At 38.8% G+C, this 12,858-nt stretch overlaps 1 protein-coding gene across 4 annotated transcripts in view; it reads right to left on the reverse strand.

Moving 5' to 3' along the window:
- The window catches only part of Amph (amphiphysin), a 179,284-nt gene that overhangs the window by 22,566 nt on the left and 143,860 nt on the right, over nt 1–12,858 (reverse strand). Inside the window, exons 12-18 of one of the 4 annotated variants that reach the window (XM_075970143.1) lie at nt 11,768–11,884; nt 10,491–10,514; nt 8,551–8,574; nt 7,719–8,222; nt 5,672–5,704; nt 1,932–1,988; nt 875–997 (exon numbers count right to left, since the gene is read on the reverse strand). In XM_075970143.1, coding sequence (XP_075826258.1) covers nt 875–997; nt 1,932–1,988; nt 5,672–5,704; nt 7,719–8,222; nt 8,551–8,574; nt 10,491–10,514; nt 11,768–11,884 — 882 coding nt within the window. The remainder of the gene's footprint in view (nt 1–874; nt 998–1,931; nt 1,989–5,671; nt 5,705–7,718; nt 8,223–8,550; nt 8,575–10,490; nt 10,515–11,767; nt 11,885–12,858) is intronic. The other 3 variants (XM_075970141.1, XM_075970140.1, XM_075970142.1) reach the window with 3 other exon arrangements.

The following is a 12,858-nucleotide window of genomic DNA, read 5'->3' on the forward strand; positions in this document are numbered from 1 at the left end:
CTGGAACCTGGGACCAATGCAGTACACAGGCACAGATGGAGAAGAAGCCATCTGACATTCAAAGTGGGAATTTGATGAGCGCTTTTCAGAATCAAATGATTTCTTCAAAATCTAAATCGTCATCGTTCTACCTTCCTGGTATTGGTCACATTCATCTCAAAATCAATGATTTCTTTAACAGTGATCCAGAATTCAGTTGTACTTTTCCTTGTCCTGTGTTTATGTGAGCAAATGTATGTGTGGATGCATGCAGTGGTCAAGAATTGAGTTGCATTTTCCCCTCTATGTTGAAGTGTGCGAGTGTGTGCGTGGATACATGCAGTGGTCAAGAATTCAGTTGTATTTTTCCCAGGCAGGTTCCAGGGATGGATGGATGGATGGATGGATGGATGGATGGATGGATGGATGGATGGAGAGTCTAGCCAGTCAGTGAGCACAATGGTCAGTAAGTGCTCATGTATCAAAAGCCAAAATGGAGAGCTATAGAAAATACCTGATGTCTGAATTCTCCACACATACATGGACACATGCAACCACACACACACTCACACGCATAAACATAGAGGCAGGTTTTGGACAGCCACATCTATGGCTACATGGAAGTTTCCCTAATCCATAAGATCAGTTCTTTGGTATAATCTCAATAATAATAATTATTATTATCATATTATATATTTATGATGATGATGTCAGGGAATTGAGTTTTTACTATGAAAGTAAAAAAAAAAGAGAAGGCTCTTTTATCCTGGGAACCATGGCAGACAAGGGAGTCCTTTATCCTAGCTGAAGCCAGGACAGGAAGTGGAACAAAGGATCATGGGAGAAGGTGGAAAGAAGCAGCATAGTGGATGGAGGGGGCAGGGCATGGGCTCACCACTGCCTCCTCCTTTGGCTCCTCCATCTCCAGTCCAAGGTCCAGCCCGGCAGCAGGTGCAGCAGCAGTGGAAGGAGGCTCCTCAGCTTGGGGCTCCATGGATAGCGCCTGTTCAGTTTCAGCCTTAAGTTATTTGTGGGTAAGAAGGAAAAAAAGAGATTCGACATGTGAGCAGGCAACACTGCAGCATACTGAAGAATCCAGAATCTCATCGTCATTCAGAGCAGGTGGCCAGCTTTATTAAATCCATTCTAGAGAAATAAATTCTCTCATCTGGTGTCATAGGCCCTTGCAGAACTAAGGAATCACAGAGTGGAATTGTGTTCAGCTTCTTTGGAACAGCCTCCAGAATGGTTTCCTTTAAAGTCGGGCAAACACCTACCACTGCATTTATCTGTAAAAGTTTACCTTCGTGTCTCTATGGTAAATGTAAGAGAACCTGTAATGATTCTTCTGTTGTGTGGAGAGGGAGAGGAAGAGAAAGAAAGAAAGACACAAAGACAGAGATAGAGACAGACAGACAGAAAGAGAGACATGAAAAAAGACACAGAAACAGAGACACAGTGACACAGAGAATATCTTTTGAAGGTCCAACTTTGCCAGGTAGGAGTCAAGAATAACCCATAGGACACACAGTTCTGTGATCTTTCAGTGTATAAGTACACTAAAATGAAGGGATCATTCCAGTATGCAAATCAAGAAAGGAAAAGGCCGCGATCTATTAGTTGATCCATAAATTCTTAATACAAACTCATTTTCAATCCTATACCTTAAGTTATAGTCACATAGTGACCTGTGACTTTGATGGATTCATTGTGTTCCACTGAGGACCATAAGTATCACAGGAAGCTGGTTTCTGCTTGTGACACTGTGTCAGTGGTAAACAAGGTTAAAGTCTGATTTTACAGGTGGTTTTCTTTTTGCTTTCTGCAAAGAGGGAGCTGTAGAAATCATTTTCTGTAAAATTAACACTCCAAAGGAGCTAGTATGACCAACTAACTTTCAAATATCCCATGATAACTATCAACTGTCCCCAAATACATTCATATCAACTTACCAAGCCACCTACCATAGTCTGATCTGCCTGCATGGTGAATAATGAAGTTTCCTGGGGCTGAAAAGAGGGAGAAAGCTTTAAAAAGCTATCTCAATGTGGGATACCTGTCTGTATGCTATAAATATGTTTTATTACTATTGGTTAATAAAGAAGATTCTTTGACCTATGGCAGGGCAGAAGAGAGATAGGTGGGAAAACTAACTGAATGCAGGGAGAAAGAAGGCAGAGTCAGTCATACACCAGGTAACTGCCCAAGAAGCAAGAGGTAACAAACCATGAGCCCCACAGTAAAATATAAAATAATAGACTGGGTTAATTTCAGATAAAAGAGTTAGTTAATAAGAAGCCTGACCAAATAGGCTAAACAGTGTTGTAATTAATATAGTTTCTGTGTGATTGTTTGGGCCTGGGCAGCTGGGAAATGAAAGCACAGTCTATGCTCACTAATGGCACCCAGTGTTTGGCAACATACATTCACATAAAGCCTAAAAAAGCTTAAGAAAGGTTTCTAGACCCACAAAAGTGGGAATCAATTGGAGCTTCTTGGTAACCACATTTTTTTCAGATAGGCTCTGTTTGCTGGCTCAAGTAGAGGTGCGGCTTCTTTAAGATATGGCTTCCTGGTTCATACTGGTGGCATAAACAGTTCTGGCTCTTTTGGGAGGTCCTGCTACAGAGAATTAAGTGGAATTTGTGAGCAGAGTGCTACAAATTGTTTAGTGGTGACATAGACCTGCTGCATCCCTGGAGCTGGTACAATGAGCATGGCTCACAGAGCTGGAGGTAAACAACTCTGCCATGTGGGATGTGGTGAAGCCAAAAAGAATAGCCAAAGTGTTAGTTCTAGCCATTCTCGTCACATTTTAAAAAGAACTCTTGGTCAAAAAAGCATTACAGATACACAGTAAAGACAAATTCAGACAAAAAGGACCTCTAAATGGGTCACAGTGTTGGATAAATGTACATCTTAGGAGAGAGGAAGAAAGAGTATAGACAGCCATAGATTAAAGGAATAAAGTTAATAAAATAAATATTAAAAAGTAATAGAATAAACAAATAAGCCATGCAAAGAGGGAATATACACAGAGAGTCTGGATTATGTATATTATTGTGTTTTCTTTGAATTTTTGACTATTAATGAGTTAACATTTGATTCTTAGAATTGGTAAGCTAAACCAACATATATATTTTAAAGGTATCTTGACTTCAAAACTTTAGTCTAAAGATATGTTACTTTGCAAAAAAGAGGTTCTGTTTTTGTTTCCACAGAAGATGAGAACCTGTGGATTCTTTCCAGGCTAATGTGATAGAATTCCCTCACCCCCCAAAAAATGTTTTCAGTGAATCCTAAAATACTTTGCCCAACAAACAGCAGGAAGCAGTTTGGAGAAAACTGCACCCAAATTCCCAAAATGATTGTTTATAAATGTTTATTTTCATTTTAAAGGGGTGGTTATTAGTAGTTAATGGTCGCAGTTCAATTTCTAAAAAAATTAAGGGGGAAATTATATAGCGATGAATACTTTGCATTGGTATAAATATTGGTCTATTGATACAAATTTAAAATCAGTTTTGTTACACTGTATATATGTATTTCTGCTCTTGTTTAAAGTATTGTGTTTGTGCAGCTCATTTAAAAATGTAATATATAGTTATGAAATATAGATTAATAGATAGTATCTATAATAATCAAACTTTAATTATGTTAGATTTTCTAGATATACAGAGATATATTTCAGTTAGCTAGATAATCTCAATACTTCAAAAACCTACAGAATATGGCATTTAAAAGATTTTACGAACTTAGACTTTTCTTGACAGTGAGGCATGTCTGCTTCTAGCAGCACCAGTTACTTCAGAGAGGTTGATGGACATTGAAGGAACTTGTTATGGAATTTGCCTTCAGTGTGACAAGGCTAGTCATTTGGGCAGGAAATTGCCATTGCTTGACTGCTTGATGTTGTACTGTATGAACTGGTCATGCAGGACCCACAGAAAAATGGCTGATGAACTTTCTAAAAGATGGGATGGTCTTTCAGGTTCCTGCTTCACAGAAGAAACTGCCAGGTGCTGCAGGAGCTACTTTTGCTCCTTCAGCCAATAGCCTTTGAGATACCAGCCCACTGGGGTGTGGTATCTTTTGCTTTAAAAAAAAAAGCAGCAGTAGCCTTCCACTCACTCTCTTGCTTCGGATTCCACTTCTGGCTATCAGACACTATTCCTGGTCATGCAGGAGGCTGTTGTCTAGGATCATAATCTGTACATTTTTTCCCTTTAAATAAATAACCCTTATATTAATCATAATTCCAAACTGGTGTGGGATTGTTTTGTGACTTACTTCATTAACCAGACATTCTGCAGGGCACAGAAGAAAGCAACTGACAAACTGTCATCATAGGCAAAACAGTCATTCAAATTTCCTGCTTCATAAAAAAGGCTACCAGATACTATGGGCAAGAAGGACTTTGGATGACTATCCAGGCAGTGAGATGTCTCTGTCAATTCTAGAGTTTTGGAAGTTGCTTACAATGAATTTCCTGTTTACTTAGGTAATATATCCTTCTGGGGTATTTGATGGAGCTGAAGTCAGATAGTTATAGTTTTCCTTAGTTATGATAAAAGATAAATTAGATATAAAACTTTAGACATATAAAGAAATATTGTAACTGTAATTCTTGTTTGATATCTGTTTTGTTATATGTAATTTTACTATGCTAAAGTTAAAACTTTCTTTTCTATTTAGACGGAAAAGGGGAGATGATGTGGGATTCTCTTCTGTATGTTATGAAATTTTTTTACTACCATTGCTTAATAAAGAAGTTGCTTTGGCCTATGGCAGGGCAGAAGAGCGATAGGTGGGAAAACTAAACTGAATGCAGGGAGAAAGAAGGCAGAGTCAGGTAGACACCATGTAGCTGCCCAAGAAGCAAGAGGTAACAAACCACAACCCTCACAGTAAAATAAAAAATAATAAAATGGGTTAATTTAAGATGTAAGAGTTATTTAATAAGTAGCTTGATATAATAGGCCAAACAGTGTTGTAATTAATATAGTTTCTGTGTGATTAATTGGGTCTGGGCAGCCGGGAAATGAAAGTGCAGTCTCTGTTTATACTATTTATACTAGAAGCCATCAGTTGTATCAGTTGGTGTTTTTGAAAGTCTCCCTTTAAATTGTTTAAAAAATACCAAAATAGTGTTAACATGAGTTATTCTAAACATTAATCTGTGCTAGCAGAACATGTCCAGGAACCACTGATGTCTTGGAAAGAGCTGGAGTGTGGTTCCTTATCTTCAGATGGCTCTTATCTGGGAAATTACTAAAGGTATGGCTGTACATGGTGTGGCTCACTATGACATTTTAGAAGGATCTCTAAAAACCATCATCTCTAATATCCATCATCTTAGTAAAAATAATCTTTTCTCCTCTTCCAGTAGCCAAGTCAAGAAAATCTTTCATACTGGAATTACTTCTAATGACTAGCAGAAAAATTGGCATAGCATTATAAAGCACTTTAGCAAGTGCTGGGTCACTGGGTTCAGCTCATAGCAAGAACAGCTCATTTCATCACAACAATGCCACAATGCTATCTCCATTCCTCAAGGTAGTTGTAAGTAGTGAGATCAAATTTTGTACGGACATTCTTAATCATTTTGCTGCAGTGATGACACAAAACTCCCACAGGAAAGAATTAAACATTCTTAGCAGGTGGCTCTTGTAAGGAACCAGATTCACCTTACCTGGGTAAAGCCATTAAATGAACCTCCAGAAGCCTAAAGGAAATGGAAAACGGGAAAACGGGTGTGATTTTTTTTTACCAACATTTCCATAGGATGAATGAATATCTACTAAGCAAGTTGGAGACTAACGACTACAACACACAAATTTAAAAATAATACAACAGCTTGCTTTGCTTGAAAACACTTAGGAACTACAAAAAGCCATGCTGTATTATTATAAATAGGCTGACAAAAAAAGTGGAAGATCCGCTTTACAATTGTTGCTTGCATATGGGTCAATGTTTGCCAACACTGACTTTCTCAATAATGGGAAAATGACTCTAGGCCAGAACCATGGGTGTTAGTATCTCCTTTAAGTCATTCGTATCCATCAACTTAATGAACATCAACTAAGATTCTACAGTTTTAATGAGCTTGGGTAGAAACAGTTCATGTTTTATTAGTGGAGTCAGATTAGCACCAGTAAATAAATCTGTGTTGCTTATGGATTAGCACATTTTAGTGTTCAAACAATAAAAAAGAAAGAAAGAAAGAAGGGGGGGGGAAATAAAGGAAAAGAAAGTAGCAAAAATAACTCAGAAAGTGGAATAGTAAGAAAGACTCCATTAATTCCTAGCATAATCATTATGTAGTATTTTTGTTGTTTGTCTGTTTTTGCTGGGTTTTTTTGTCAACCTGTTTGTGTTTGGTTTACATAGGTTTCAAGAGGTACATGTGTCAAGGAGATCAATGATGGAGAATGAAGTTGGTGAGAGACATAAGGAAAACAGAACCTAAGGAAGTCTGGTTACTCTACGCTACATTTTAGAGTAAGTACCTCATCTTTATCAGCCTCTATTTCTTGGTACAACAATCCATATCTCTGGTTAGCAATTTCATCTTCAGATAAATCTGAGTTGTTGATGTCATTGTCTTGGGGACTACCAGGGCTCTCCATGCTAGTGTTCCAGGAGGTTCCCTGAACCATTGGTCTAGTAGTCTCCTGGCTTTGATCCAAGTCACTAGCCCTGACATGTTTCCTGCATACATCTGCTGGTAAGTCCACCTCCAGTCCTTTCTGACTTTCTGTTAAGTGTCCCCAGCAATTATGTAGACCTTCTATATCTCTGATGGACCAGTGGCTATTAGATTCCTGCCAACTGGCAAGCCTACTTGCTTGGCCATCTGGAATACCAGAGACTCCCACTAGATTCACAATATTTGCTCCTGAATTCAAGTCTGGCTGCCAGATTTGACCTGCATCTGTTCCCCAAGAGTCTGTCTTTGTAGTTCTTGGCAATTGAATGGCATGATGAGGGTTTCCAGGCCCTGTACTTGCAAAGCCCCCTGCTGATGAATCTTTCCTCTTATATGAGCACTGCCCTTTTCCACTTGCAAGAGTTCCCAGAGAAGAGTAAGGGTCAGTTCCAGACTCATCTACCATTGCATATTTGGATGATAAAACAACATCCTGATTCTTAAGCCCCTCAGCTCCTTGAGCACTGACTACAACGCCACACTGAATTTCTTCTACACCTGCACTTCCCTGTGCTGGATAATGCTTTGTGGCATGGGTGTGTGGGCCTGATGAATGTTTCTCTATCTCTTTTCTAGTTAAATCCCATTCTTCAATGCTCAAATCTTTAATAATAGACACGGGGTCTGTCTGGAGAGGCAGATTACAGGTCTCTGTATGACGGGCAGGTGTAGATTCAGAGCCTTCTACATTTTTGTGATGACTGTTTTTTACTTGAATCTCATCGGACAATCCCTGGATTCTGTCACTAAATTTATCTGCCACATATACTCTTTCCTTGTCTCTTTCTAATACATCAGCTTCCTCAAAATAATTTTCATAGATTTTTAGTCTTTCCTCACTTTCCACCCTTAGATCTTTCCTACTTCCCACTTCATGCCTTTTGAAGGTCTCCTGACCTTGTTCTGCTGGTGTTTCGAGATGATGTGTTCTATTTCCTAGACCATTACAAATTTTCTCCTCATATCCCTCAGTATCTTCTAGTGCCTTGGTATCAATAGCTTCAGTGTCTACCTTTTGATTTGTGTCCACATATTTCCACATAGGATCTTCTACCTTCTGTTTCTGCTTTATTTCTTCATCTGATACTTTAGCTTCTTCGTCACCTTTTTTGAGCAGGTCAATTGTTCCCACAACCGGCTTCTCTGAGTCACATGCTGCATATGGCTGGTTCATCTCCATGTACGCAGTAATAGAAACTCCAGCCCCAGGCACAGGCTCTGAGGACAGCTGTTCATTTCTAGTTGGAGGGGCTGGTCCTAGGGCATCCTCACCCTGTTCAGCTACATTAGAATGATCGGTAGAAGAAAGCATTTCGGTGGATAATCCAATGGCCTGCTTTACTCCAGAGGGACAGACTATGTCTTCTTGAGACCCACTTGGGGTCATCTCCTGGCTGACACTGTCTGTTCTAGCATGAGGGCCCCAAGTAAATGCACCTATAGTTTCAGGTCTTTGAAGCTCTTCAGCCAAACCACTGTCAGGAGTTTCATCTATGATGAGGTTACACATAGAAAGACTTTTGGAAGAGTCAGTCTTTAAAGTATGTAGAAAAGCAAAGGGGGGAGAAAAAGATGAAACAGACCATGAAATATTTGATGAAAAACCTACAGCTCTTCAGTAGTGTAGTACCAGTTAAATAAAACAAAAAATAAAATTAAAAAAATACTTGGCAGAGAAACCCTGTCTCAAAAACAAATATAAACAAATAAATATAAAAATAAAAAAATACTAGAGTTAATTGACTTAAGGTCAATCTAGAACTAGCAATGCCATGGAGAGAAGTCAGTCTACCAAAAAAAAATGCCATATGTATAAATGTTAGGTATCTTTAAAATCTAGAATCTTATAAAAATCAACTTACCGGTTGTACCAAATCAGTGGTTGTCTGAAAGAGGGGGGAGAAAAAAGTTAAAAAGGAGAAACATTTCACTGGTCGACGCCTCATTCTGTCCAGGCACAACATTCTTATGAATGCTGTAGCTTTTACTGTACGGGAATTAAATTTTACCACTTGTTATAAAAATGATTTTTGTCCTAAAATTTCTTCAAGACCATTGTGGAAGAGGCACAAATGAAACACAAAGAGCCTGTGCTGTTCTCTAGCATCAGGGAGGATGTTTTGTGGCTAGTTCACAATTTCAACCTTAGGAGACCATGAAATGAAAATGATTATCCAAGTGAACATGCAAGTCTGAGACCACCAGAATGCACAGATATCAAGAAATTATTCCATATTATAGGCTCTATAGGAACAAAATGTCAAACTCATTCTTCACTAGGGTCTATCTTTGAGGCTTGTGTTGAATGGAGAATAAATTCTTACTAACCACATGACTACCTTGAGGATTCTCTTGACAGTCTTCCTTCAACCTAGAAGCCATTTTCAACCCACATAAAAAATACCCTTTAGAGTAGACAGAACTATGAATGACCGCAGCATGTCAGAAAGCCACGATTTCTTCCGTTTTTATTATGACTACTATTCCTAGCAGGTCTGTCCTCTGAAGCAGTGAAAAGCTTCTTACAGAGGTACCTCTGCTCCCTCTGCATTCCTTTTAGAGAGGGAAGAAATGTGTCATAATTCTAATTAAAATTATGAAATTTTGGGGTTACCAAGATTAGTATTATTCCCATAATTAACAATAAAAGTAACACACAGTTGAAGTTAGAACTCTAGTGCCTTGAATATCACCCTATCCCCCCCTTTAGAAAGAATACAAGTAACACTAAATCCATGTTAAAAGTATTGACTTGGTCATGCATGCCTTAGACCAACACCGTTAGCTGTGATCTTGATCTCTTTCAAGGATCCTAAAAAATAGAATATAAACTCTAGGGAGGAGGATGAACATCCTTTTTATTTTTAGGAAGCAAGAAGAAATACCACTTCTGAAGACTGTGTCCACAAATAATAGTTATATCTATTGAATGTGTCTGCTGCAGTTTACTAAACTCCGGTATAATTCTGAAGAATTCACAATCAGAGTTTTTTAAAGGCTAAGACTATGCCTTAAGGAATGTCAGGCTTCACATGGGGTCACCAGTCTCCTAAATTTGCAATGCCAATGAACACCACAAAGTTCTGGTCACATTTTTCCCTCCCCACCCCCTCTTTCTCCCTAGTCTAAATTCTAAAAATATTCAACCTTGCACATCAGGTTAGCTTTATAAAACAACACTATAATTATAGCTACCTGTTGTTGATCCATATCACATACTGAGCTAAATACTATACACATGTCTTCGTAAGCCTCTCACAGCACTCTGAGGTAGGGATCATTATCTTTATTTTATAGATGAGAAAAGATGATACTTATAGAATTATAGAAATTTATCACACTTACAAGATTATAAGAATTAGTGTCTGAACACAAATCCACAGCTGTCTAGCTCAAATTTTCCAAATGTTTCAACCAAACTTAATTGAATATAATGATGAAAAAATTGTTATCACCTCTGATTTTCTCATCCACACTGTGTTATGATTCTATCTAAGAGTACCACACACCTAAGAGCCTTCCATTACAACAGCACTTTTGGTCATCATCTCCCACAGGAAGACACAAAGAGCACAATGCCATTGTCTTGATCCCTACCAGTTCAGCAATGTAGACCACTGACACACATTTCTCTACTAGGCTGTTTTGGATTTGGGAAAAGCTCACAACTTTCAGGTATTTTTCTATGGTAATACATTATCATTAAATGTATGGGCTTTCTTCTTCTTATAAATAAAAAATATATTGAGGTTTCCAATTTTTTTTTGATCAGAATATGTGAAATTACTTCTCAATGCCTTACCGTCCATAAGTCCCAGGGCAACGTCTAAAAGAAAACAAAGAAAAACATTATGAGTAAAAATCCATAGTTAGTAATAAAATAAAGATGCCAGGGAGAGTCGCAATGTCACACACATGTGACATTTAGAGCAGCACTCTTTCCTAGGCCCATTTTTGATAATAGAAACACTCTAATTCCATTACCTATTTTGGTGGACACACTTCACATGCGGCTATTGAGAACTTGAAATGTGCTAATCTAAATGAAGCAAACTTTAAATTTTATATAACTTCACTTAGTTTGAGTTTAGCCACATGTAGATACCATGAGAACAGCAGGGATCTAAGCCGTCTGCCTTTGCTCTTTAGACTAGCTTGCTTGGTACTGACAGTGATTTACAGTAAGTATGGTACTTCACTATACACACATCATTAAAACAAAAATGCTTTCCAACACTAGGGGTTATCATATCATTGAGGAAATGCAGATTTCGAGACTTTAATCCTTAACAGATGTGCTTGCCTCTTCCTACTGTCTCAAGAATATATCTTATGACCAGTTTGATGCTAAATATGCTCCAGTATAACTGGGATACAGAACATACAGATTAATTGGCAGTCACGCTTATTGTAGTAGGTACCCATTAAAACATATTAATGCATGCCTGATGTGCACTCACTATTGATGGTTTCATTATAAAGCACCCAATGCAAGGATCCCTCTGAGAGAGAATCTTATTATAAAGGCTACAGGAAGTAGTTGAAGAGTAAGGAAGTGACGAGCAAGAGCAAGCACAAGAGCCAAGGTGCTCCACATCCATGGTCAGGAACCAGAGCAGGGTTCTTCACAACGAACACAAGGGCAACTTCAAGTTCGCAACTATCTAGGCTGCAAACACATTTCGATGGAGGAGGGTCTGATGGTTATTCAAATAAACCTTGCCTTGCAAAGTATGAGAAAGGAAGTAGTGCAAAAAGGACACCAAAAGAGCTTCGTTTAGGGAAGGCACGAGGCATATTATTAGAGCCTACACGCCTTTGAGAGAAGTGAGACATTGAGAACTACCCTGTGAGACCCAATTCTGAGGCAAACATCTGGGGTGGCAGGAGAAGGCTAATGGCATGGAGAAATAGAAAATATTTGGTACTAATAAAGTGTTATTTCTATACCTTATGAGTAGGAAATAATTTTCAACCAAAACGAAAAAATAGATAACCCTCAATTGGAAGGCACAGTGAGGGCCAGTTAACTAGGCATAATGGTTTCTCATCCCTAAACTTCCCACACTCACTTTATACCTGAGACATGGGGGAGTGGGCTGCTGTAGCAGAACCTGCAGGAGTCACATCAGGCTTGAAAGGGTCAAAGTCCAGATCCAGCAAAGTCTCCTCCTTCTTCACCTCTAGAACTTCATTCTGTTAAGACAGATGGATAGGGACTAATGGAATGAGCTAGGCAGGATGTCTCACCGATATGCCCCTAGTCACGTCAGGGCTTCATCCAATGCAGTGATAAAGTCTAAACCACACATAACCCACTCCCCAGATCACATTCCAGGTCAGATTTCCCATCAAGAGGAGGAATTGGAATGCCACACAGGTAAAAGAAATATCTTTTTTGGTTATCTCAAACAATGGATATCAGAAAATGCACAGATAAAAAACACAGATGAATATAAAAATAATAAGATGTAGTGAGCATTGAGCCCATTAGCACAACCCACTGCTGTGGTATACCTCTATGATTCTAAAACACAGATAGGAAGGAACCAATGAATTCTACTGAATTCACCTTTCCCATCCTCCTGGTGGTTCTCATTTGTGTGCTAAATATGAAATGTGCCCTAGATGTTCAGTGTATGAACCCTTGGTCTCCACCTGATGGCACATTTTTGGGAATATGGAAACTTTATGTGGAAGTGTTAGAAGGAGGTTCTAGGTTTTATAGCCTGCCCCCTTCCTATCCTCCCTTTCCTTCATAACTGTGGACTCAATGTGACCATCCATCTTGTGTTCCTGCTGCTATCCCCTCTATATCATGATACATTGTCTCTCAAACAGTGAGTTGAAATGTACCCTTGACTTGAGTTGCTTCTCATCAGGAATTAATACTCCATTTCCTGATTTAGTTATCATATGATCTATCCTATCATTGTATATGTTTGTGTGTGTGTGTGTGTGTGTGTGTGTGTGTGTGTGTGTGTGTGTGTGTGTGGTAAGAATTGTAAGACTATATTAAGCATTAGTATCTGTTCACCTGTGGCAATGGTACACAGGGAAACAGCATGGACTTGAAGTTAGGTAAACCTGGGCTCAAGCTACACAGTAAAGGGCAAAACTGAGACAAGGTCTCCATATACTATACCACAGTGGCAGGAATTGGGGGCAGT

This window comes from Microtus pennsylvanicus, chromosome 4 (genome assembly GCF_037038515.1).
Source record: "Microtus pennsylvanicus isolate mMicPen1 chromosome 4, mMicPen1.hap1, whole genome shotgun sequence".
In the NCBI taxonomy this organism is placed as follows: domain Eukaryota; kingdom Metazoa; phylum Chordata; class Mammalia; order Rodentia; family Cricetidae; genus Microtus; species Microtus pennsylvanicus.